This window comes from Melospiza georgiana, chromosome 3 (genome assembly GCF_028018845.1).
Source record: "Melospiza georgiana isolate bMelGeo1 chromosome 3, bMelGeo1.pri, whole genome shotgun sequence".
Classification (NCBI taxonomy): Eukaryota; Metazoa; Chordata; class Aves; order Passeriformes; family Passerellidae; genus Melospiza; species Melospiza georgiana.
This window is the reverse complement of record NC_080432.1, coordinates 69,806,021-69,832,340: the sequence shown is the minus strand read 5'-3', so window position 1 is coordinate 69,832,340 and position 26,320 is coordinate 69,806,021. Positions and strand designations below refer to the sequence as shown.

The 26,320-nt window shown below is 42.4% G+C and overlaps 1 protein-coding gene across 1 annotated transcript in view; it reads right to left on the bottom strand.

The window, feature by feature from the left end:
- The window catches only part of LRP11 (LDL receptor related protein 11), a 65,029-nt gene that overhangs the window by 13,561 nt on the left and 25,148 nt on the right, over window positions 1–26,320 (bottom strand). The window contains exon 2 of the mRNA XM_058019921.1: window positions 4,233–4,980. Within this exon, the coding sequence (XP_057875904.1) occupies window positions 4,233–4,980 (748 nt within the window). The remainder of the gene's footprint in view (window positions 1–4,232; window positions 4,981–26,320) is intronic.

Genomic DNA, 26,320 nt, shown 5'->3' with positions numbered 1-26,320 from the left:
ATTTATTTATTCTATTTTGCTATATTCAAAGTACAATCTTTATTGATTGAAACTGTGAGAACTAAGTACTTTTGCCAATCAGACCACAAGATTTTGGGTTAGACTAACAAAAGTCGAACCCAAAGATTGTATCTTTCTACAGTTCCCTACTCAAGTGTCATTCCTTCTCTGGGTACCCTGAAGTGCCAGGGTGCCCTCTGCTCTTCAACCTCTGCAAAGAATACCCTGTAAAGGACACTGATGTTATGCTCAGAAGAGCAGTTACTGAAATCAAGGTTGTAACTGCACTCCATGTGGGCAGAGCTGCCCAAGGAAAGGTACTTTCCCATCACTGTGGGGAATCTTCCTTGCACATGCTCTTCAACAGAATATGCTTGAAACCTTGGAGCTCATGGGAGCAGTGGGAAAACTGTTTATCTCTGACTAAACAGCAAAATTCTTATTTCTTAGTTTTTTCACCAGTAGGTCAGACATAGAAAATTTCAAGGTAAATGTCTAAAGTTAGGAAAACATACAATAACTACTTTCTATAATAACAGAAAGTATGAAACACTTCTTACTCATCCGATGACAAAGGCAGCTTTGTCTAATTTATATACACTCAAAATGAACTTTGTTATAAAAAAACCATCCAGGTGCAAAAAAACCCCCAGAACTCATTGTTAATAAAACCTCAAAATAAACCCCAAAAAAAACATCATTATGGTGCCAGGGCAACTTTTATTTGATATAAATGAGTTACGTACAGTCTTCACACAGTTACTTAGTTTACAAATAACTGTGGAAAAGAAACTGACCTAGGGCACAAACAGCACAGCCCAGTCCCCTGCTTCTACCTTGGAAAGGGGTTTCATGTCACTTGTCTGGTTTAAATGACTTGGTCAATGCCCTGTAGGGGCAGAGACAAGCCCCACTTCCCCTAAGCAATAAGGATACTCTCTTCCTGCACTAACTTTATACTCCAGCAGCATGAGCAGCATTGAGTCAGTCACAGAAGTTCATGCCCTCTGTTAAAGATGAGTGAGGGACCACACAAACCTCTTGTCCCAAAGGATGGAGGCACCACCCTTGGCTTGTAACCTCCATCATCTTCAGAAAGGTAAATCAACGGCAGAAAGGAAAATTTGGCCTGGTAGAGACATTTGGCATGGGAGGAGACAGCCTATTGAGCTGAAGATTCTTTTGCCACAGCAAAGTTTTAAGCAATGGAATACATGATCCTTAGTGACACACCTCCAAATCTGGGGAATAAGAAGTCAGCATAAAAAACCAAGGAGACAAACTCACTGGAGGCATACTCCAAGGAGGCACTTGCAACCACCACTCGTGGGAATAAAACACTATCAGCCACAAGGCAGCAGAAAAATCATCTCCTTACTTCTGCTTTCAACTTGCATGTAAGTTGAATGTAAATAAGCAGTATGGAACTGAAATACCAGGTCAACCCTCTGAGATGCTGGAGCTGGCTGCTTTCTAGAAAAAGAGGTGAAACACTTTTTTCTTAGGGAGCCAATACAATAGGCTTTTTTTTTTTCATTCCTGCTTTTTATTTATTCTGCTCCCTCCATCCTTTATACAGACTAGTCCTGCCAATAATGAAGTTGCAAACTAATTTTCTGAATGAAGGTTTTGTTATAAAAGGTTATTTCACTGCCAACTCCTGAATGTGTTTGGTATTAGTTTACCTTGATATTGAATCCTCCCATTGCTCACCACTAGTGATCTTAGGGATCACTGTATCCCAAAGCACAGAAATATTTTGGAATTATGAGGGCACCACATCTGTGGGTAAACGTTGGTTTGGTATTATCAGAAAGAAAACACTGGAAGACTCAAGAAAAAAGTACTCTGAAAGAAAAGAAAAAAAAAAAGGAGCAGCTAAAATGTTATCCCCTCATGGAAAAAAAATCTTGAAATGAAAAGTTCTTTCCTAAATTTTTTAAACTCATTCATGGAGTGACAGAAGGGAAAAAAGATGTGCCTTCATCATCCTGTTGTCCAGATTGTTTTTCAGTGTAATTCAAGAATGCACTGGTAACAAAACACTAGAGCAAAATAATTCAATCTTAATTTTATCTCTTCTGGTCTATGTCACATCTGACAGATGTTTAAGTAAAAGTTCATGCTCTTTTGTGGCTTTGTTTCAGCTCCAGTGTAATTGCATTAAGAAATCATAATCCCCTGTTTCCAATACCACCATCACCCACAAGGCAGACTTTTAAATAAAACCAACAGGACACAGAGCAATTTGCAGACAAGGAACTGAAATTGCCTTGCAAGTCCAGTGATGATAGTCAGAAAAGCTGCCAAAAAGCCAAAGCATTTAAGAACTCCAGAATTCAAGAACTCAAGGAATTCAAGAAATTTAAGATTTCTAGTTGACAGAGCATCATTTGTACAATATACTATTTATATTCTGCCATAACTGCACCCTAAATTAGTTCCTAATAGGTTTTAACAGAATTAAGGCAGTTCAAAATGAAGCCTAATTCTGTGTGACTTTGATGTAAAATCTCATCTTAAGCCTTATATCATGCAACTGCATACAGGCTTATGAAATACAACTACCACAAAGCTGCTACATAAATAATACTGTGGAATAATACTCCTCCTATGGAAAATGTTAAAATCATACCTTGGGTTTTTCTGGTACCTTAAGCTTGCCTCATCTCTATTGCTAAGGGATCCTTCCTTGCAGCTCTCTAATCTACTTGCCCATCCATGCACTTTGCAAAAAATATTTAGGAATCATAATGCCTCTACAAATCAAGCCCCTGCTCTCTCATATTTCCAGGGGATTCACGTTGACATTTTCATGAAACGTGCAGGTCTAAACAGACCTCAAGCCTGATGTGTCCCCTCCCAAGAGAGCAGTAACAGCAGGCACATCTGGGCACTGTTCTCACCCACACCAACACCAGGTCTTCCTCCTGTTGCATGCAGTGACTAATTTACTTCAGATGAGATCTATCGCTGAGTAAGATGCAGATGACATTTGGGAAAGTAGTGTCCACAGAGATAATGAAATTAAGTCAAAATTAGTTAGGGGGAGACTGTTTAACAACAGGAGGTGGGGGAAGGCAAAGAAATTCTTTGAATCGGGTGCCAGGAAACAGACTCCAAATTTAGAAATCCAGATTTGTTTTCATCTACAGCTGCTTGCTCTGGATAATATTGCTCTTAAATATGCTTCAGAGTTGAACTAACAGCTGCTTTTGATGTGGCCTAGTTTCCAGTGCTTGTCAAGAATGTCCATGCTGTGTCTGGACTACTGGTGAGGTATCCTTGTCTTCTTCAGTCTAGCTCTTGAGTTCTTAAGCATGAAAAATCTTGATTGAAATGAGTAAGAAGCTGTCTTAGGCAATGACATTTGGATAGCACCCCCAAGAACAGCATGTGCTTGCTCTCAGGCTATGCCCCAGGTCGTGGCATAGCTGGGAAAAAAGGCACTTCATGCTTTTGAAGGTGCCCAATATGCAGAGTTGCCAGGGAGCTGGGACTTCCCTGGTTCCCCAGGGAGTGTGGGGCGAGGGAACTTGCCCATCCCGCTGCCTGGCTCCCAGCCACCGGCTGGCTGGCACAATGCCCCTGGCTGGCACAATGCCCTGCCAAGGGCTCTGCGGAGGCAGAGATGTTGAGGGATGGGTTTCCCCAAGCCCAAACACCCCCAAAGCCCTCACAGGTCAGAAGGGACCACAGTGGGTCATTTGATCCAACCTCCCAGCTCAAGCAGGGTTGTCCTAGAGCACATGGCACAGGATTGTGTCCAGAAGGCTCTTGAGTATCTCCGGTGACGGAGACTCCACACTCGCTCTGGGCAACCTGTTCCAGTGCGTGGCTACCCGCACAGTAAAGTTGTTCTTCCTCATGTGCAGTGGGGTCTTCCTGTGCATCAGTTTCAGCCCGCTGCCTCTTGTCCTATTGCTGGGCACCACAAGGAGAGCCTGGAAGCATCCTATTGAGCCCCCTCCCCTTAAGGTATTTATACACGTTGGTAAGGTTCCCTCGGGCACGGCCGGGCGGCCTCTCCCGGCCCAGCGAACCCCTCCGAACGGCATGGCACGGCGCAGCCCGGCTCTCCTCGCCCCGTCCTCCCACCGGCGGCGCCCCACCGCCCGGGAGCGGCTTCCCGGCGCTGGGGCAGCCTCACGGACGGCGCCCGCTCCCCCTGCCGCCCCCGCGCCGAGCGCCGCCATCTCCCCGCCGCCGTTCCCGCCGCGCAAGCCGCTTACCCGTGGGCGGCGGGGCGACACCGGCGGTCCGGCGGCTGTAGGAGCTGTAGCCGCGGTGCGGGGCGAAGCGGCAGACGGGCCGGCCGCGGTGCGTGCAGTTGAAGAGGTAGCAGCCCGGCTCGGCCGCCGTGCCCCGCGGGCGGGCGGGCCCCTGCACCACGGCCAGCGTGCAGCGCGGCTCGGCGCAGCAGGCGTCCAGGCACTGCCGCCAGCCCGACACGGCGCCGGGCGCCCGCAGGAAGGTGGCGCCGGCCGCGATGGAGTCCTTGGTGCGGATGATGGAGTCGGGCCTGGCCGAGAAGCCGCCGCTTCCGCCGCAGGGCTCCCCGCCGCCCCCTCCGCCGCCCGCTGTCGCCGGCGGTCCCGGCTCCTCCTGCTGCAGCTGCCGGCGGAACTCCTCCAGCAGCGTCTCCACGCCCGAGATCTGCGAGCGCAGGTCGGCCAGCGGCGCCGCGCAGCGCCCGCCCGGCAGCACGGCCCGCCCGCCCAGCGCCGCCAGCAGCACCAGCACCAGCAGCGCCGCCATGGCCCCGGGCGGCGGCGGGAGCGGCGGGAGCGGCTCCCCCCGGGGCACCCCCAGCGAGCGCGGCGCGGGGAGGCGCCGGCCCCGCCCGGCTGCACCAGGCGGAGCGGCCGCGCTCAGCACCCGCCGCCCCGAACAGCTCCGGCGGGCCCCGCCCCGGGACCGCCCCCAGAGCGGCGTTACTTCAGCAGCCGCAGCGATAGGAGAAGGAGCCGGGGGATCAAACTGTAAGAGGGGAAATTTAGGATGGATGTTAGAAAGAAATTCTTTACTGTGAGGGTGGTGAGGCGCTGGAGCAGGTTGCCCAGAGAAGCTGTGAATGCCCCATCCCTGAAAGTGCTCAAGGCCAGATTGGATAAGGCCTTGCGCAATCTAGTCTACTTGAAGGTGTCCCTACCCATGGCAGGGGGATTGGGATTTGATGACCTTTAGGGTCCCTTCCATTCTGTGGAAGCCCTTCACATTCTGTATTTCGACGGTTCTATGACTCCCCACGGGGAGATGACAAGTGCAAATAATCAGGGTTGGGTAGGGGTCACTTAAACTGCTGGTGGTTCTGTGAACCTGAGGAAACAAAAACGAAATTGCAGAAGACTCCATCCCAGGCATGGCATTTCTGTTCAGAAATTACAAAAAAAGAAAGCCAGTAGTCAAAAACGTAATGTGCAAAGCTGGGACCTCCTGACCTGCGAAAAAAATCCAAGATAGGATCTTAACCACATAAAACAATGGTGAAGAACTCCCCATGCAAGTTTTTGAAGTCTTTGCTAAATGAGTTTCAGAGAAATATGTGCAATTAAATTAATCAGTTTTACATCTGTCACAACAACATCTGTTTTATCATGAAAATATTGCTGATTCTGTAACACAAATTAATAACTATTATCCCTGAAAATCAGCAATCCTTCAAAACAGCTGCTGTGTTATTTTTTGTCAGATGCATGGAGCCTCAAAGTGCTAGAATGGCACATTGAGACCTGTCTACGAGCACTGAAAAACATAAGCCTGCCTGTAAATGTAGAAAGGTGGTGATGGATTTTGAGCTGTGTACTAAGGGATGCTGTAACAGGTCAAGCGATAGCTCTGTGTTTTCATTTTCATTTGGGTCATTCTTCCAAGCATCTTCCAGCAGACTTCTTTTATTTAATTACTGGGAAAAGCTTAATAGCTGCATCAAAAATATCATTATGTCAGGATGCTTAGAATAAGTAGCAAAAAAAGACATATTAGGAATGGTTTTAAGACATCTTTGTACTCCTTCATATTTTTGGCTTGTTTTAGTCCATGTTCCCAGCATAACTCAGAATTGCCTCCAAAACAAATCCACTTTAATATTCTGCTACCATGGAGCCTTGGGTGTTGCCCAGGAAATTGACACGCAGTTTGTAGTTTGGATTATGATTTCTCTTTCTCCTCTCCCAAACCACAGAACTGTAGTTCAGTGATTCATTGAAGCATGTTGGCCTGTCAGCAGTGCAACTGTTGAAGATTGATTTTTTTCTGGCTATGTGCTCTATGGGTTTTCTAAATTTCTATAAATTATATTTTTGACGTTTTCAATTTCCCATCAATTTTAGTCAAAACTGATCAATACATTCAAAGATTACAGGAAGATGGAGGAGCTAGACAGTCAGATGATATAATCCTCATTTGCTTTGAAAATCAGGCCAAAATGCCACAGTTTTATTTTTAGGAATATTTTGGAGAGGTGATCAATCTATTCATAACAGAGGTACTGACTGTGATGCACTGATTTCCTAGAGACGACACTGGTTTGCTGCTGCTCTGCTGTTGTAACCTCTGACAGTACTTTAGCTTCTGGAATATAAACCAAAATAAAGCTCACACCAGCATGGTGCACATTGAAGGAGTATTTGGTGGAGGCAGAGGAAAAAAATGCACCAAGTCATCCCTTCTCAGAATCATCCAATATTTGAAATATTTGAGCAGAAGGTCCCTGCTCTGGATAAGCAGCTTTGGCTAGTGGGGGCCCATTTACAGGGCACAAAGGGTTGGTCACTCATCCCACTATCCTTGTTGCATCCAGTTTTATCAGATAGTTGATCCCTGGTTGTCAGAGGTGGTGACACTGAAGTAGCAGGTTCTTGCAGAAAACACAAAGAAAAATGTTCACTTTCTAACACTTCATAGTGAGGAAGCTGTGATTGGAAGGTCTCTCCAAGGAGAGCAGACTCTTGTTCAAGCAGGTGAGCATTTGAAAGATAAAGAAGGATTTGGGAGGTCACAGTCCTGTTGTCTTCCTGTAGTGTCACATTTACCAGTTTGAAAGTTAGTAGGATCCTTATTCTAAGTTAGGATAAGGATGGCATGCTTACATTTTTCCATGGAAGTGTTGACACCACTCTCTGATTAGCTTCTTGAGCAAGAATTTCTAAGTGCAGCAGATTTTTTTTTTTGTATTGATGCTGGAGGAGAACTTGTTTTGTTGCCCAGTTTTCTTGGCTCAGAATGTGTATGTTGTTACTCTGGCCTTGTGAGAAAGATGGCATTTGTAGTCATGCTGAGCTTTTTTCAGAAGGTGGCAGCAGCTTATTACTTATATAAAACAGATTGCTGCTAAACATCAATGTCTGCCTAAGGGAAATCACAGATTCATAACTACTTATACTTAATTTTGCATTTCTTTACTGGATCATTGTTGTGAGTACCTCAGCTTTTCTTTGGGTTTTGGAGTTGCAGATCAAAACTAATAGTTAGCTTATAGCAACACGAAAAATATTTTATTCCTGCCTCTCATCAAGTTGAATTTTTGGGATGGCTAATTTTCATGCAGAGGGCCTTAGAAATTCATAAAGATATTTGTCAGGTTTTACTTTTTTTCTTGTTCCTTTTCAAAGGATTCAGGCATGTACCACAGTTTATTGTCCAAAATGTCCACTTCATCAGGCATGGGACAGCTGAAAAGACTGCTAGATTTCTTTTCCAAAAGTGGAGATTAGACTACACATATATTCTTTACATCCAAACAATACCTGGCAAAGTAATACGGGATTTCAGAATTAATGAATATTCATGTTTCCAACCATCTGTTGATTATTTTGAATCTCTATTCATATTCAAAATTCATAAAATAGCTGAAACTATGGGAATAGAGTCTGAGTGCATCTGCTTTTCTCTTCCTTTAGTTGATTTTTTCCAAAATAACAGAATAACAGGAATTAAAAAAACAAGGGACAGAAAGGTAATGGAGTAGGATGAAAATAAATGGAAAATGTGGAAAGGAAGCAGGAAGAAAAGGCAAAGTTATATCTAGGCTTCCTCATCTGAAGTGCTTTCCTATGGAGTCATGTTTTTTTTTTTTTTTTTGGTTGTTGCTGTTTGGGGTTTTTTTGGTTGGAAGATGTGCTCAGAAAAAGAAACATATCTTCCTTTCCATTTGATGTCTTCCAGACGCTCTGCAAACAGTAAACACGTAATGCAAATGTTATCTGCAGAGAAGGTGTTGTCGGCATGATGTTATCATTAGACACATTTTCTGTGCTCCACTTTGCTTGTGAGAATCTGTCGAGTAAACACCCGTGATAGATACAAATCAGCTCAGATGCTGGAGTGGACTGCTGATTGACAGCTAAGTTTGAGCAATTTGCCCACGAATGAATTGAAGTGATAACCTTTTCTTTACAGCTTGACAATTCAGGTTTCTGGCTGTGAGAGTAAGAGGAGTTCTGCATAAATAACAGAAGATAGAGTTTTAAATGTTAGAGTGGAGGCAGAGGAATTAACTCAGGTATTTAACTCAGGTTTTTTGTTTTGTCTTTTTATAATATTTCACATCCCTCTCGAGCAAAATTGTGTAATGCTGTGGTACCAGTGCTATGAAAACATCAGGAGGAATAATTTTTCAAATTCCAGATTGAAAAATGTAAATGTGATCCTGAAGATGCTTTATATAATATTGATTTTATGAGCAGCCCATTATGAGGCATATTATAAAGGTATGACTGGTTCCAGCTTGAGATGGTTTTAGTCCAAGTGTGGTAAACCTGTTTTTTCCTTGCCCTTTTAAAGGAGAGAAAAATAGCCATGCCCTGTCTTTGGAATGTGTATGAGTGTGTATAATTGTGCTTGTCCTTCTACTGCTGTATTAAATACCAGTGTAGTAAAAATGAGAGCTCTCCTGATTGATAAAGTGGAATATTATTAACAACCCCCCTCCTTTCTATATGCCTGACTGCGTTTGTGCCTAACACAAAGAAAGTATTTTACTACAAAACTGGGAAGGAGGCAGAGAATGAAAAAAAAGGGAGGAGATTGCATTTTAGAAACCCTTCCCCACGAGCAGCAGAGGAAAGGATGGGGCTGAGGCATCAGGTGATTGCTTTAACGTTACGTTCATACGTGCTGCGCTTGCTTCTCTGCCCAGATACTGCATAATTGACTGCACAGCATCAGCCAGGCACCACGTGGTATCAGCACACATACTCTGACTGCAAAGGCACTGAGGCTCTGATACTGAGACAAATAGTCCTAAAAAATAACAAAAACCCCTCCTTGTACAGAACGAGGATGGGCAGGGGTGAGAAGAGGGGAGCCATTTCTGTAAAGTGAAGTTAGTAGTGTTTATTAATTGGTGTAAGGTGAAATTCCCTCTGAGGTCATGTAATCATCATGCTCCTTGCTGCCTTCTCCTAAGTCATTACTGGGGTGAGCTGACTGTTTCACCAAAATCAAAATCAGACAGGGTAAAAAGAGAGATAGGGTAAAGCTAAGCAAAAAAATCCTAGTATTGCTAACAGAATAATACCACTCTTACCACATATCTTTGCTGGATCTTTGAAAAACACATTTCTTTTCAACTGGAATCCACCAAATACTCCTTCAGTATCCTTCTGGTCAGTGCAACAGCAGTGGCAGCTGCTTCTTGGGGCATTAAACCTGTAAAAACACATTCTGAGGGATGAAGGACAGGTATTAAAGAAAAAACCACGTACTTCTCTGGGAAAGGGTTAGTTAGGATTAGAGCTGCAGATTTTAACCCAGAATTTCAGCCAGTTCTATAAAAACAGGTTACCAATGATTTACAAACAGCAAAAACCTAATTTAACAGCCAGAGCCCAAGTTAAGCTAGGAGCAGAAAATTTAATTTGCCTTGTAAACAACATCATTAAGAGGGCAACAGCTGAGAGAAGAAAGATGAATCAATAATATGCAATTTTTTACAGTCAGCATAATATAACCTTTGAAGACATTGTCTCTGTCTGTATTTGTACTGTAGCAGAATAACTTGTGCTCCAAGGTGTTAGCCAAACAAAGATTTGTATAAGCTGTGTCCACCAGTCATTGAAAAAAAATCCTAATTCATATTGAAAGTGTGGAAAACTATTTCATGTGCTGTCTGAATATACAGAACTGACAGCCCAAACCCTTTATGCTTGCGTTTTTTGAGGGTTTTTTTTTTTTGAAATGCATGAAGTTTTGATATGCATAAAACTACAAAGGATCACTTCCCAGAAGAGAAATATCTAGCTGAAAAAATTACTCATTGCTATTTCAGCCATGGATTCTTCTGCAGCACAGCATGATGATAAAAATCAGTTGAGTAATATGCTCATGATTAGTGAGTCAATGGGAGCTGGTGGCAGCCCTGACATTGATCAATAATGTCAAGATTTTGAAACGGGTTGCAAAATAATAGCGGGCTCTGCAGATGCCATTGAATTAGCAAATATATTGGATGTAACTACCAACACACCCTTTTCTGTAAGTGATCCCTCATGATTTTCATAGAAAGGACAAAAAGAAGCCAAAGAGTTGGTCACTGGGAGCAGTTTTATATGGAATTCTTCATTTGTGCACTCTGTCATTTAGTATGCTCCTCTTACATGAATAGTTTTGAACTTCTGAGCACTTCTTCCTTTTTGGCAGTTTCCAAACTCTTCGAGAATGTTTTGCAATGCCAGCAGAGCCTTTGTATCATGATTTCACAGGAAAACAGAAATATAAAGATAATAATGCTTACTTTACTGGCAACAGTAAAAATCATGAGCTGACTGGACAGCTTGATCTATACTGAAAGGAGTCAGCTTCCTTTTAACCTCCATTGCAAAAGACCAAAACTCCTTTTAAGCTCAAATATACTTCCATTTTCTTCCAGACTCCTCTGTTTTCTGCTGTTATCTTGGGAATGTTAAATAATGGTAATGAGTATAGCAATCATTGCACATAATTTTAACCCATTGTGTTACAGCTAATAGATCTCTCAGTAACATTTCTAAAGCAATTTCTTGGATACAGCTTTGTCTCTTAACACTGAGAATGCATTGGCTGGTTTCATACATCAGCTAGCACTGGGAAAATGTGCAGTTTGGTTCTGTCAGTCACCTGGTTGATGCTTTCCTGCCCTTCTGCTGTCCTAAGTGCATGCAAACATGATTATGTGGAAAGATGATAAAATTCATGTAAAGGAATTCTAAAGCTTGTTGTTCAAAAATAGTAGAAAATTATTTTTAGGTTTTCACTTAATTTTTAAAAATTGAAGTGATAGCTTATCACTTGGCCTTGCCATGTTGGTTTGCCTAGCTAGTATTTTGTCAAAGAAGTAGGACCCAATGTATTTTTCTGTTGCAGGCATAAAAATGAACCCATGATAGCTGGAAGCACAGGTTTTTCTTAGTCTGAAAGTATACAAAAAAGATGGGTAGATCCTTTCTGTGTCTTGGAGAGCAGCTCATGTAGCTTGTCCTCCCAGCTCTGACAAAAGTCTTCTGCTGGCTTTAGTTGTCTTTGGGTCAGATACAAAGCCTGCATCTCTTATATGCAAATTGGAAATACTAATAGATATCTATAAATGGAGAGTTGCAATAGAAAAATTAATTAATATTAATAACACACTTTGAGGTAATTGCATTGAATAATTAAGTGATGCAACTAAAAATATTGTTTTCTGCTTTCTCACTCAGTACAATTCAGTTCTTCTTTTGCTGTTGATCTGACTGTGTTTGCTTTTGATTTCTGTGTTTGGATATCTTAAACACCCTGACTGTACAATTCTAGCAGTTGCATTGTAGGTCACATACACACAAATCTGATTTCTCTCCAGATGAAATCAGTGGTGTGGTGTAGTGGTGTTTCTGCTTTGCTACCAGTGGAGAAATGGGTTTTAGGTTTTTGTCATAACTGGCATGTTAATTGGAGCACTTTTATGAGTTTTATCCCAAGCATTTTACTTCTATCCTCATTAAAAAAGTCTTTCTGGACTTCAAAGCAAGAGGGCTGTTAAATTAACTTAGACAGATGAGAGAGTGGGATTTTCTTTAAATTGGGCTGCAAATCACAGATTTTGTATTGAAGCTCGAGGCAAAATGACTTGAATGTAAATAATCCTCCAATGTTCTTCCTACTGTTCTCCAGTGTGTACCTCCAAGCATGCATATGTTTCCTCACAGGTGACAAACTTGGCTAGGCAAATAACACACAGGGTGTCAGCATAAAAAAATCCCACAGTAATTTTATCTCAGGCATCTGTAATTTAAGTGTTCTCACAGCATGTACACTGTGGTGGGAGAATATCTGCATTTTGATACAGATTACCCAGGGTTATTGTGCAATGAAGATCACTGGTTGCATTAACCAAAAAAGGTCCTACATGTGATATAGACTTTGTTTCAGAGAGTGTAAGTTTCAAAAATTTCCCAACACTTCAAATTTCATTATTATTTTACAAGAACCCATAGCTTGAATACATACGCAACCTATTGCATATTACAATTTCCAGAACTGGCTGGTAATATTATTGAAAAATATGCTTTAAATGCACATGAATACTTTTTATTACTTCAAATGAGGACTTGAAATATTGGGATAACAACCATTTTCTCAGAGTTTCTGCACTTCCTATCTGAGCTAATCTGGAAACTGTTTATTTCAGACCCCCAGAAACAACTCCCCTGAAGCTCAGTTATGTCAGGACATGAAGGTTCCAGCAGGTTCATGGTTTGACCAAACCACTTTGTCCCTTCTTGTGTTTCTTTTAGAGAAAGAAAAAGAAAATACTTGGACTTGAGCAATACTGACTTTTCATGTTTGTGTGTGTGTGTGTGTATATATATATATATATATATATATGTATGTATGTATCTCCTGGGCTGCATCAAAAGAGTGTGGCTGGCAAGTCGTCAAGGGAGATAATTTTGTCCCGTGATTATGCTCTCATGAAACCTCACCTGCAGCAGTTCATCCAGCTCCGGTGCCCCCAGCATAAGAAAGACATGGAATTGTTGGAGCAAATCCATAGGAGGGCCACAAAGTTGATAAGGGCACCAGTGCAACTCCTCTCTGATGCCAGGCTGAGAAACTTGGGGCTATTCAGACTGGAGAAGAGAATGGAAACCCCATAGCAGCCTTCAGTGTCTGAAGGGGCTCTACAGGGAAGCTGGAGAAGGACCTCCCTCCATCAGGAATGGCAGTGATAGGATGAGGAGTAATGGGTTCACACTGAAAGGGGAAATTTAGGTTGGATATTAGACAGAAATTCCTTACTGTGAGGTTGGTGAAGCACTGGAACAGGTTTCCCAGAGAACTTACTGATGCACCATCCCTGGCAGTTTTCAAGGCCAGTTGGATAGGACTTTGAGCAACCTTGTCTGTGGAAATTCTCCCATGGCAGGGAGTTTGGAACCAGATGAACTTCAGGGTCCTTTCCAACCCAAACCATTCTATGATTCTATGATTCTATGATTCTATGATTCTATGATTCTATGATTCTATGATTCTATTATTCTATGATTCTGTTTCATGAAGATACTACATTCCTACTTAAACCAGGCAGTGCTTTAGCCAGTGTAAAGGGCTGTGACAGAGCACAGTTTAAATGCATTAGGCAATATACTTTTCACTTAGGTGGTTTTCCCATTGCTAATGTTGTACAGAAGTTATTTATACCTGAAACTGGGAAACTGTGATTAGAAGTGTTGCAAGTCACAGTAAGAGTGTATTGGATTTGAATCATGAAGCCATTTTAAAAGGCTTTCCCTGCACAGTCAAGTTATTGTGTAGTGCATATGTGCTTGGCACTTCTGGAGTTGAAAGCCTGCCCATATTTTTACATCTCCTGCAGCTGCAGAAAAACCAAAGGACTAATCCTGAGCCTGTGTCACTGGTGTAATGTTAGCTTCCAGAGTCTTTTGCTGGTAACTCATATTCCTGAGTGGAACTCATATCATATTCAGCAGAATTACTGAGGTTTTGCTATAGGATGTTATGGAGCTACTTGACTGTAGAACATCCTCATTATTATTGTTTGATTGTAAAGCATCCACACACTGCAATAGCTCATTTTGATAAAATTACTGAATTTATTTGTTTTTCTAATCTAAGTAAGTGTTGCAGAATAGATTTTGCTGTATCTGTTCCAGCCTGGCCAGACCTCAACCTCTTGCTCTCTGCCAATATACAGTCTACAAGTGTTCAGATTGCTAATACTTAGATAAATACTGGAATGCATACTTTTTCTTTTCCATTCTCATTTCTCTGTATAAAAAGTGACAGTCTTCTCCAAAGGCTAAGAAATTTGGCTATGTGTGGAACAGTATTCAAATGTGTTGCTTAGTTAGATCAACCTCACAAATCACACTGTTGGGTCCATCCAGACTGGAATCTGAGGAATTTTCTCAGGTTCTGTATAAACTTCCTGCCAGATGGTATGGAAAGTTTGGATAGTGTGTGGGATTGACAGTTTATTTGAGAGGTAGATTAAAGTGATAATGGTATGTGCTGTAGGGTTTTCTGGTATTTTTTAGCAGCTCTCAGGAATTTTATAAGCTTCATTTAATGTTGTTAAAAAAACCTCTCCTCTAATTCCTTAGCTTTACCATTTTTATAATCTACTTTTTCAATCCAGAGGAGGCAACAATGTGTTTACCCTTTTTTTTTTTTTTTTTTTAAGAAAAGGGGCAGAAACATGATGTAATTTAATGCTTACATGAATTAGCAATTTAACCATAGTGTCATATTTTATTTATGCAATTGTTACTCAACTCCTATTTTCAAGAAAAAACAAGGTGAAATATGTTTAGGTAATTTCCATACTTCATAGAAAAATTTTTAAGCTCCTGCAGCAAAACTCTCCTCCCCTTAGTGGAAATACAATTTTTGTGAGTAAGCACCCTCCTCAAAAGTAATAATAATACTGTAATATTTTTTCCAGAATGGTGCCATTAGCCAGTTAATGTTTTAGTTACAGCATGCATGGCAAAGAGGGAAAGACTTTAGTTCTGTTTTGTCAGCTATGGTATTAATAGGACATTTCAGATTTGCTTACTCACTTTTCACGAGCTGTTGTTGAAACTTCAAGTCTGAGGATCATTTCTTTGGTGTTACTCCATACTCAGTATGTCATAAGATGGAATATCATGTCAAGGTAAAGACTGTTTAAACTCTGGGATCTGACTCCATGATGTCTGGGTCTTCCATGGCCTCTGGATTTTCTCTCTCTCTCCATTGGTCTGACACAGAAAGGAATGGCAGATGTGTTGCTCATTTAAAAATTGCTTAAGCACCTGTAGGCTGTTCATTGACTGTAACACACCTATCCATGGGCTGGCATTGCCTTTGGTCAGGATACCACTTAGTCATGCACCTATTCTTAATGGAGTTTGGGATCCTGCCTTCTTTTGCACCATGTGTCCCTTGATTACTGCAATTTCATCCTCCTATTCCTTTAAGCTGTTTCAATTATTTTTTAATCTATGTATTGCTTTAAAGAGCTTAGCAATAGCCTGCATGAATAAATACCCAGTATAATTTTCTCCTGTAACAAAGCTGCCAAATTCTTACAATTTATTGCCCAACCATCACCCTGTTGTGTCCCAGCTAGCTCATGGCCTTTCAACATCCAGGCAGCCATGCTAATCTGGACTGCCTTTCCAAAACCAGAGACACTGGGATCAAGCCTACACAACACTTTCAGCTTTAGAATTTGAGAAATAGCACGTTAGTTTTTTGTTTATTTATCTGAGGGGATGTTATTACTTTGGCATTATGGGATATAACACTTGTTAGACAAGAAGAATAAAGGGAACATCTGCTTAAACAACTTTCACATTCAACAGTTTTTGAAAAATGGCATGACTCTCTCTCTAAGTGAATTCCTTCCATACCTTTGACATCCTGGAGAAAATCCTCAGTGCTGTTCTTGCACTTATTTCCCTAGAATATCCCAGTTCTGGATCAGGACACTGAGTAAGCAGAGCTTGATCTGTTGGAAGAGTCTGACCCTGGACTTTGAGAAGTAGCTTTAATTTGTATTAGAAATAAATTTGCATTCCTTACACCCCAGGTTTGTATAATGAATAGTCTTGTGCCCTGTCTCTCTTAAAAAGGCCACAGCCCTTATGAGTTTTCTCTCATTCACTATACTAGCCAGCATCATGCCTCACTTCTCCCAAGCAGGACATAACCACTCTACTCCCTTTTCCTCTGCCCTGCCTTACAAAATCTTCTACAGCACAAGCCACAAACAGGACAGACCTTTTCAGCCCTTTTCCTTCCTCTGCACTTTGGGACCAGCTCTCCCAACCAGACCTCTGTGCTTGTATCCTTCTATTCTCCCTTTCGGGCCCGTAACTTTCTCCCAGCTAAATATGATCTGGGTTTAATTCTATTAAAAAACCCCAAACCCTTATTTGATTTATTCTGGTTATGCAAAAAGAGGAGAGAGACTTCTGGATGTAAAGCCTTTATTATACACAGTACAGTAGAAAGTGAAGGAACACATTCACGAAGGTCATGAAAAGCCTGTATTTTGCCTCCTTCCCCCAGGAAGGTCCCAGGGCTGTTGCACTATTTCTTATCTAGCTAAGCCAAGTCTGTGCATCCTTCTGAATTTTGACTACATTAAAACAATGGAATAAGAATTTAGTAGTTTTGTTTGATAGTTTTCCATAGCTTTTATTGAAAAAAATCTTGTGATTCATTTTGGGAATGACAATATGATGCTTTTATCCTGGTCTGCTCTAGGAAGACATAGATTGAGATCAGAGTTTTCTGCATCCCTTTTGCTGAATTGTTTGTGGATCAAGCTTGCCATGGTGTGGAGAGTTGCTCAAGAAGACTTCAGTTAAGCCAGACCATCTCCAGCTGTCAAGCTGAAGGAAAGGAGCTGAAGAAGCTTAATCAGGTCTTGAGTCTTTGTGCTCTATTTTTTTTCTGCCAACCCATTTGCACACAGGTTACCCCATCTCTGAGGGAATGAAGGAAATGAGTGAACTCTCTCAGGGTGGAAAATCTTGTGGTCTCCATGCTTCCTCAATTTGAGTGATGCAAATAATCTACATGTTTGTGACATGGTGAAGCACATTGACATTGTCACCCCAGCATGTTGTTACCTGAAGCCTGCAGGCAGCCTGGAGCTCTAGCTCAGGGTTGTGCCCACGTCTCTGTTCTTACAAGGGTGTTCTCTCTTACACATTCAGTGATTCTGGCACATGGAGAGTGAGTGCTCCATTATGCTCCACGTGGCTTTTCATTTCACTTTCTTCATAGCAATATCCAAGTACAAGTCTGAAGTGATGGATCTGCTGTTTGCCACTAACAGCTCAGCTCATGGCTCTCTTGGGGAAAATTGTGCATTTGGAGCAAGGCTTTTTTAAAGTAGGTTTTGGTTTTCTTTTAATAGGATCTTGTTTCTGTTCTATGCATAAATAAACCAAATATGTGTATATTTGTATGTATAAACCTGTGTAAATGTAATTAAAGATTTGGTGGGTTTTTTTTTTCCAGAGAAGGCAAGGCTCAAGAGGAATGTCTCTTTTGAAAGGCAGGGAGGATAATGTTTAAGGTGGTTCTTGGTGGATGCAAGAGTTCATTCTTTAGCCTGAGGCTCTGTCCTAAAGATGATATTGTTAGGTGGGCTTTATCCTCACAGTGGAAATTGTCACTTTATCTTAGGAATGGAGTTTTAACGGCATTCTTTATGTCTTATACAAATGCATGAGTAACTGTTTTATTCTTCCCACCTGCTTTTCAACATCAAAATCCCAGAATTACTGTTAAAAGGTCTAGGCTCTTGATAACTATCATCAGCTGGGATGCTGCCAGTGGTAAAAAAGTTATCAGCAAGCTCCATCAGTAAGCTGAAATTGACTTCAATATCAGTTGAATGAATTCCTAAAAAAAACCAAAAAAAACCCCCAAACGACAGGTTTTCATTTGAGGCATAAAGTACCTAGGAGTGAGAAAAGATTACTGTAAATCTTAAAAGAATAGTTTCCTATCTGCCCTCATACATTGTAATTAACCTGTATGAGGCCAGAACTATGTATTATACATGAGCTAAGAGCATCCAAGCTCTCTGTGGACTAGGCCACTTACCTATTTGTGTTATCACAGGGCTATGGTTTGGATTTGTGCTGAACACAGGGTTGATAATACTGGGATGTTTTTGTTATTGCTGAGCAGGGCTCACACAGAGCCAAGGCCTTTTCTGCTTTTCTTACTGCCATGCTGGCAAGGATGCTGGGGGGGAAAGGGAGATTAGAAAGAGAAACAGCCGGGACAGGGGACCCAAACTGACCACAGGGATATTCCAGACCATATCACATCATGCTCAGAATATAAAGTGGAGGCAAGAAGGAGGAAGGAGAGACATTTGGGGTGATGGAGTTTGTCTTCCCAAGTAACCATTGCAGGTGATGGGGCCCTGCTCTCCTGGAGATGGCTGAACACCTGCCTGCCCATGGGAAGCAGGGAATTGATGCTTTGTTTTGCTTTGCTTGTTTGCAGTGCTTTTCCTTTCCCTATTAACCTGTCTCTATCACAACCTATGAGTTTTCAAGCTTTTAACCTTCTGATTTTCTCCTGAATCCAGCTGGTGGGGGAGTGAATGAGCAGCTGCCTGGGGCTTGGTTGCTGGCTGGGCTTAAACCACAACACTGCAGTCATGCAGCATCTCTGAGTATAGACTTTAAAGTCCTTCACTTTAAACAATAGTCTCGCAATCTGCAATTGCAATATACTGCTGTAAAATATCTTTACCATGCTCTGTATTACCTCTGTGGCCACTCATTCCTCAGTAGGCTCTGAAAGGATAATTCAAACAAGTTTTGTTTAGTTTTGCTTCATACTTCTTCAGCACAATATGCCTTGTTACCAGGTTAGCAAGCACTCCCTGCTCTTCTGGTATTAATAACAATCCCTATTCAATTCTAGTTATCTCTGTCAATCTCCAGCTTTTTGATCACACTCAGAGACTTTTTCATAATTCCTGGCTGGGGCACTGCTTTCAATTCCCTCCCCATTGAATTTATACTGTATGCATAGGATTCTGTGACACAAAATGTTAACACTTTTATCTGCACCGTAGATAAAACTGCAGATCTGACACAGATCAGGTATAATAACTATAAAATTGTTAAAATTGCTTATCATTGTTTACAAAAGGAAGTGTGTGATTACAGGATTCATAATTCACATTACATGAGGACATACTAAGTGGATGCAGTGTGAAATAACCAGGTTTTATTCCTTTATGCTTAATAAATATGTTTTAGAAATACTTTGACTTTTAGGTAGGCCATTTTGTATACTGTGTTTAGGACAAGTGAATGAAAATCAAAAGGTGGCATCTCTGCATCTCTGAAGTTCTGAGGGGAAATGATATGGAGAACACTCTTCTAGCTTGGGTAAGTTTCCATTACTTGGATACTCGGTCTTGATAGGAATTAAGATACAAACTGATGTGAAAGAGACATGAAGAGTGCCTTTGTATCTGCTTATCTATCCCTCTGTAAAATTCCTTTTTCCTGACACTACCTCCCTTAAACCCCAAGCCATGCTCACAAGTTCCATGCCAATGTGTTCCCAGACTGCATTGCCCCATGGTTGATGGGGTTTGGGAACAGGAGGTTGCAACCAGAGCCTGCCAGCTTACTCCTACAGTAGCAAACAGGCAATTCCTAAAAAGATTAATAAACATGCGGTTTTCTCTGGCTCTTAGTAGAGTGCATGGACGTGAACAAAGAAGAACTAAAGTCACAGAGGTAGATGTAGCTCTGTACAGAAAAGGGAGTAGATGAACGGTGAAGCCCTTTCATTCATAGGGGATGGTTCTCCTTGGACACACAAAATACAGACTATACTTACTATTCCAGACTGAGCAGTGCCATGCTGAGGTCTGAGGCCAACTTCAGCTCCCTGTTTTATTGTAAAAAACTGTGATTGTGTGGTATCAGCTGGCACTGTCCCCTCTAGATGTGTGTATGCACAGAGGGAGAGGCCCTGAGCATGCAGAGATGGTTTAGGCTGCATCCCCCAAAGGGACAGGTACTGCACAGACTCCTGTGTCAGCAGATGTCAAAGGATTCTGATGTTTCTAGGAATGCATTTGGGGCCAGACAGGGGCCATGAAACCTCTGCCCAGCCCAGAACACCTTTATGTTAGGAAAGAGCAGAAGGCTGCTGTGCTGTGGGGGAGAGCAGAGCTTGCTGGAGATGCTTTACAACTCTCCCAGGATGTTTCTGTGATTTCAGCAAATCTAGCTGCCCCCAGCATAGCCCCACTGCAACCAGCTGCACATTTGCATGCTGGACCACAACAAGATGAACCACATTTTTATGTTTTCCTTGAGTTATCCAGTGTTATTAAACCCATTTGGATTTTGGAAAAGGCCATGGACTTCCTGGAGATCTGGAATAAGGAAACAGCCCAATTATGCCTTAACCACAGATTTTCATAACTGCAAAACACTCAGGTGTAGATCAAAGAGATTGAAAGAGAGGCAGCAGACATTTGCCAGTGCCAAAAAAGGGAAAAAATGTGGAAAGGCAGTGCAGACAAAAACTTGCCTCTGTCAGTGCATCTCCTATCAGTACCTGCCTTCACAAGCTGGGCAGATCCTGCATATAAACTTGAGGAAATTAATGTCTGGCTTTGAGGGTGTGTCCTTAGCACAGGCAGCCATACCTTCCTCCACTGTCTGGGATGTCAGGCAAAAACACACTGGGCCTCTCCCATGGACAGACACACGGCCCTCCTTCCAGGCAGCACCCAAAGAAAAGCACAGATGGGACAGCCAAGGGGGCCTGGTTTGCATAGACCAGTCAAGGAAACAATGAGTAAAAGAGTCAGCACCTTCCACTAGTGAGTCCCAAAGTAAAAGGTAAGCCTACGTTAGGGCTTTGGGTGCTTGTTTGCACCTGCTTGGTAAATGATGCCCTAGATATGGAGGACAAAGTGAGGGACCCTTCTGTTTTCTCCCCCTTTGAAAGTGAGGAGTTCAGCACAGCATATCAAGGGGCTGAGTCATGAATCAGAAGACTTAAGCAGCAGAGTACAGCAATAAAACATAAAATCAAGCACTTGCCATCTCTGAAACAGGGACTTTTCAGAATGGTTGGGAGTCTTCATTATTTATGCTGCACAATTAAATATTCACCATTTCCTGCTAAATTTAAGTTTGTTAAAGTAAACAATGATGCATAAGGGCTGAACTGGACAATTCCATTTTTAGGTATTAATAATTCAGAACCATATTTGAAAACAACAGAGGGATATGTACAATACATCATAGTGGTTTTTATTATATCCACCCACTACTTACCCACCCACACAGAGATCTGGGTACTGTTTCTACTTGGAAACAATATAGCATCATCATATCTTAGGCTTCTTTTAGTGTACAGATATACAGGATACATTTACAAGAATGCAGTGTTTTTTGCTCAGCTGGATGACTCATTCTTTTTTCCTGCAACCAAATCAGCCTCTTATTACTTAAAGTTAGTATTGACAAACATTCATGCTTAGGATAACAGAAACTATGTTTATCAAATTACATGAAAATAGAGAAAACTGTTCTCTGCAATGTAGAAAATATTTTTCTGGGATAAAGCTCTGACAGGGAGCTCTCAGTTTTAGTGTTACCTTCAAAATCTGAACACTTTTGTTTATCACATTGTCATTATTTATTTTGCTGTCACTTAAGGGCATGTAAAAATTTTATTGCTTTGGGACATGTCTGATAAATTCCTTATGCAACACTGGCTATTATCTGTGTGATCTGCCACTGACACCAGTACAGCCACAGCACAAAGAGCTATGTGGGTGCGTGGAAAGGGCCAGGAAAGGAAAGGAGAGACAGTGGATGCATCTTTTAGGGATGTGTTTTTACTGCAGGGTAGAGTTGTTTTGTTTAAAGACCGATACCTTTGCCGCTGTTCAACAGCTTCAGGATTGATTTAGCTTAACTTAAGGAAGTTTCAGACTTTCTGCTTGCCCATGCAATGCCTGCAGAGACATAAGTATCACTCCTGCATCATCAGCCTCAGGATCTCTTCATCCCAGCTGCCACCCCCAGGATGCACAGGGCTCAGGAGAAATTCATATAAGACTGATTTCAGCTTTCTGGTGGTCAGTCTAGATAATGCTCCATAGACAACTGTATAAGAGATTCAGCAAGAGATTTAAAAACAGAAGGACTCAAATTCAAGCTGGAGAAAGAAGATGAATTTCCAGCAAGTAAATCCCAGCATGAATCCAAATTAAGCAAAGACAAAAGATACACCTCAAGTGAAAGAGGTAAACAGCTGGGTCCTTTTGATGAAATTATTTCAGGTTTATTTAGGTGAAATGAAGATAAGAACTTGCCTGGAAGGAGCTTGCTTTATTTTATAGCTATCTGGTTATTTTTTCTGCTGCCCAGACCATCTGTTCCATTGGTGGGTATGTCATCATTCGCACACCCACTGAATGCCAAATTAATCCAAGTCACACAGCTTACACCTCCCTTCTGACTTAGACCAAACTATATTTTATTCCAGCATAAAATAGGCATCAGAGCTAAGTTTGCCTCACTCACTCACTTCCAAGGAGGAAACAGTGAGCTTTGGGACTTACTGTGATCCTTTAAGGGAACAACCATAAAACACCAGAACTTTTATAGCGGGTCCACCACAGCTCATCAGTACTGGGCAATAATGGAGGCACCGCAGAAAAAGGGATGGACAAACAGAGCAAGGACACAGCCATGCTGCCAGATCCCTCTTTCCCAGAGTCTGCATCTTTGGAAAACTCTGAGTCTCCATGTCCAGGAATTCTCAACAGATTCCCTTTTTGTGAGTCTTTTAAGCCCACAAAGATTCCTTTTGGGCCCACAGCCTCCTGTGGCAATGAGTTACACAGCTGAACTGTAGTTTGAGAAGTTACCTCTTTCTACTTGATTTGAAACTACCTCTACTGATTCCATTTAATGCTATATTGGAAGACAGTGAACATTTTTTGTCCATCTGCTTCCTTCTAGGTACTTAAGATTATTTAGACGTTTATCATGTGCCCTCCCTGGTTTCCTCTTCTTCCAGACAAAAGTTTCTGATCTTGTTGACCATTTCTTACGCCAAAACTGTTCCAGATTTTGCAGCATCTTTGTTTTATTTCCCCACAAACTTCTTTGAGCTGGGAGGATGGGGACAGAAGATCCCACACTATTTAAGTGCAGTCACACAGTAAACCTGTACAGCAACTTCATGCCATTTTCTGATTTGGTGTTAGTTTCTTTCCTAGTATTTGGTTTGCTTTTTTAAATGCTACTGAGCACTGAGCTGACATTTTCATAGGCCTCTCTGTAATAACCTCAAGATTGCTTTCCACAGTAGTAACAGCTACTTTGGTGACTATCACTGCATTTGTATAGTTGGGCTTTTCCTCCCATGAGCATTACTTTACATTTATCAATATTGAATTCAACTGCATTTTTATTTCCAAGTCATTCTGCATTATGATATCCCTCTGCAGCTCTCAGCAGTTGGCTCTAAATTTACTTCTTTGAATAACTCCTTATTATCAGCAAACTTTTTTCCTTTATCTCATCCCACTTTCCCGGTCACTTAGGACTAGATCAATCAGCACATTCCTGTGGGAATACACTGTATATAATGTATAATAATAACAACATGTAGTACAGCCCCGTGGGAGTCCACTGGTGATCTTCTCCAAGGACTTTTGACCTTTGTGTCCTATCCTTTAATCATTTATTTCTCCATGAGAGTACATTCTTTTTATCTCATTGCAGCATAAGTTCTTTACTTTCAGGTAAGCTTTGTCCCACTGAAAATGCAGCTTAATGATTTTGAAAGGAATTTGAAACTTAGTTGTATCCAAAAGCAACAGAGTGATGCTCTATGGAGACAAAACCAAACTCACTCCTTTTTGTGACAACTCAAAAAATTTTATCTCTCCCAGTGATCATGAAAGGGTGCCTGAGACAAACTTCTGCTGCACATGCAAGACGCAAGGACATTCACACTCCAACTGAAGATGTGCGTACACATCTACAGAAACAAAGATTGAACCTGTTGGCAAAGATCTAGGTTTGTTCCACATTTGATTCACTGGGATGTGCTAGAGCTTCCTGGCAGTAGAGCAGTATAATTATCTGTGCTTTAGGGGGTGGATTTGTTGATCTGAGTTTATGTCAAGTATGAGAGAGACTGTGGCCTGCAGAGATGAGGTCACTGAAATGTGTGGCTGGGAGACAACTTCGGGAGCTGCTGGCAGATTTGCAGACCTGGGAGGCAAACAGTAATGATGGCCTCGGGAAGAAAGGGCAGTGGGGACAATTGCTGAGTGAGACATTTCACAAGGCATTTCTGCACTGAATGCCAGAGCAGCAATGATTTAGTGTTTGCGGAGGTCAAACTAATAGCAACAAAATATATTTAAAAATAGGGAATTGTGAAACTAAAGGGCAAATACATAACTGCCGCATAGCACTGCTTGTTACAAGATATTGCCAAAATGACAGTTTCATTAGAGTTCAGATTCAGCGTGGACTAAATCAACTGTGGAGTGGCAGGTCTGTCTTTTCAACTCTGCTACAGATGCTGTGAAACAGCTTTCTCTAGTGATTATTCCCATCCACCCACCCCGTGTCTCCTTGCCTAGTCCTAACCACATTTTTCATGTGCCTATTCCTTTGCTGAAGTCTATATTCATTTCCAATGGCTTTTTTTTAACCTTTTCTTGACAAAAAGATGTTCTATATCTGATTTCATCTTTTACTTTAAAAAATGGGGAATATTTCATGCTTTCAATTGTTCGAGATCCTCGGCAGAATAGGCTTCATCTCCTTGATCCCTGGATGTATCAAAGTTGGCCTTTTAGCTGGGAAGAACCTTAACTTCTCCTCTCTTTCTGTCTAACTTAAAAGTAAGTCCTTCCACTCAAAATATTGATGCACTTAAAATAAAATGTCATCAGAGCATGACAGGATTGAAGAATCCCTGAACTGGAGCATGAGTCAGGGAGGGTTAACAGTGAATAAAGCTGGTGAAGGCTAACCCACTTCTTGTAAATGAGCCAGCATCTGGGAGAAGCTGTTGTAACCTGTAGTAGAAAATTTTGACTAAAACTTGATGGCTGAAAAGTGGGTTGTAATGCAGAGACAGCCCAGTGCTGAGGCAGGGAGCTGTGGCATGGCTGTGAAATGGCTTCCTAGGTCATGGCAGCTCAGGGGCACGGGGGGCAGAAAGGAAGCCACAGCTGTTGTCCCTCGGGTGCAGCACTGAAAGGGCAGTGACTACTGCTTCTGAACCCAGGGTAAGGGGATTTTCTTCATTCAGAGTCTGTGCTTCACAAGGGAGGTAGTCAGAAGGAAGCTGGAAGCCTGTGGAGGGAAAGGTGGGGAATTCCTGTTGCTGGAGCTGCAGGCATGATGCAATGCACTTCTCCACTGTGGCACCAGTCTCTCCAAAGGCAGGACTGGGGGGCTGTGCAATAAGGCAGCCCAACACGTGTGTCTCAAAGAGATGGCTGCTTTGGTGCCACTAGTGAGCAAGTGTGATCCACAGCGAGTTCCTAAAGCCAAGCAAGTTCAGGGAGTGCTGAGGGAGAGGGAGCAAAAGACCATCAACATGTCCAGATGAGAGAAAAGTCTCTGAGAACAGAAATTAGACCAAAAAATCTGGTGGCAGAGCCCCAGGGGCACCTACAGCCCTGACTGTGCCTGCCAGCCCCCAGGGGCTGCCCGCAGCCCAACACCCCATATCAGCCCCCAGGGCTCTCAGCCTCTGTCCCAGCCATGCTGCAGCTGCCCACAGCCCTGCCATGGGCCCCCCCAAACCCTGCCCTGTCCCCATCACCTGGGAGATGCCCAGGGCTGGGGCTGCTTCTGGCTGGGGGTGGGATGGAACCCAATGGAGAGCAGAGCTCCTGGCCAGATGTTTTCTGAAGGAGGATTCATTTCTGGTCAAGCAGCTGTCTCAGCACACCCCAAGCAGGGCTGGGAGAACAATTGTGTAGCATCTGGGCATTGTGACCATGGCAGTGGTGATTCATTGCCTGTATCACTGTTCTCAAGCAGAAGACAGCTGTGGTTTTGTGCCAAGCCAAAACACGTTGGGTTGATTCCTGTGAGCATTAAAGCTTACGGCTGCATCCATGTACCTCATCTCCTTGTTGCTCCTGAGGAGAACCTTTCCTGCTCCTCATGCCACCGCAGCTTGTGTCTGGTGAATGCCAGTGTCTCTCTCCACGCCTGGGAAATTTGGTCCCCTCTGGGGAGTTGTGGGGGATACACACACAGGTGGCATCTCACTCTGCAGGAGCTGCAGGGAT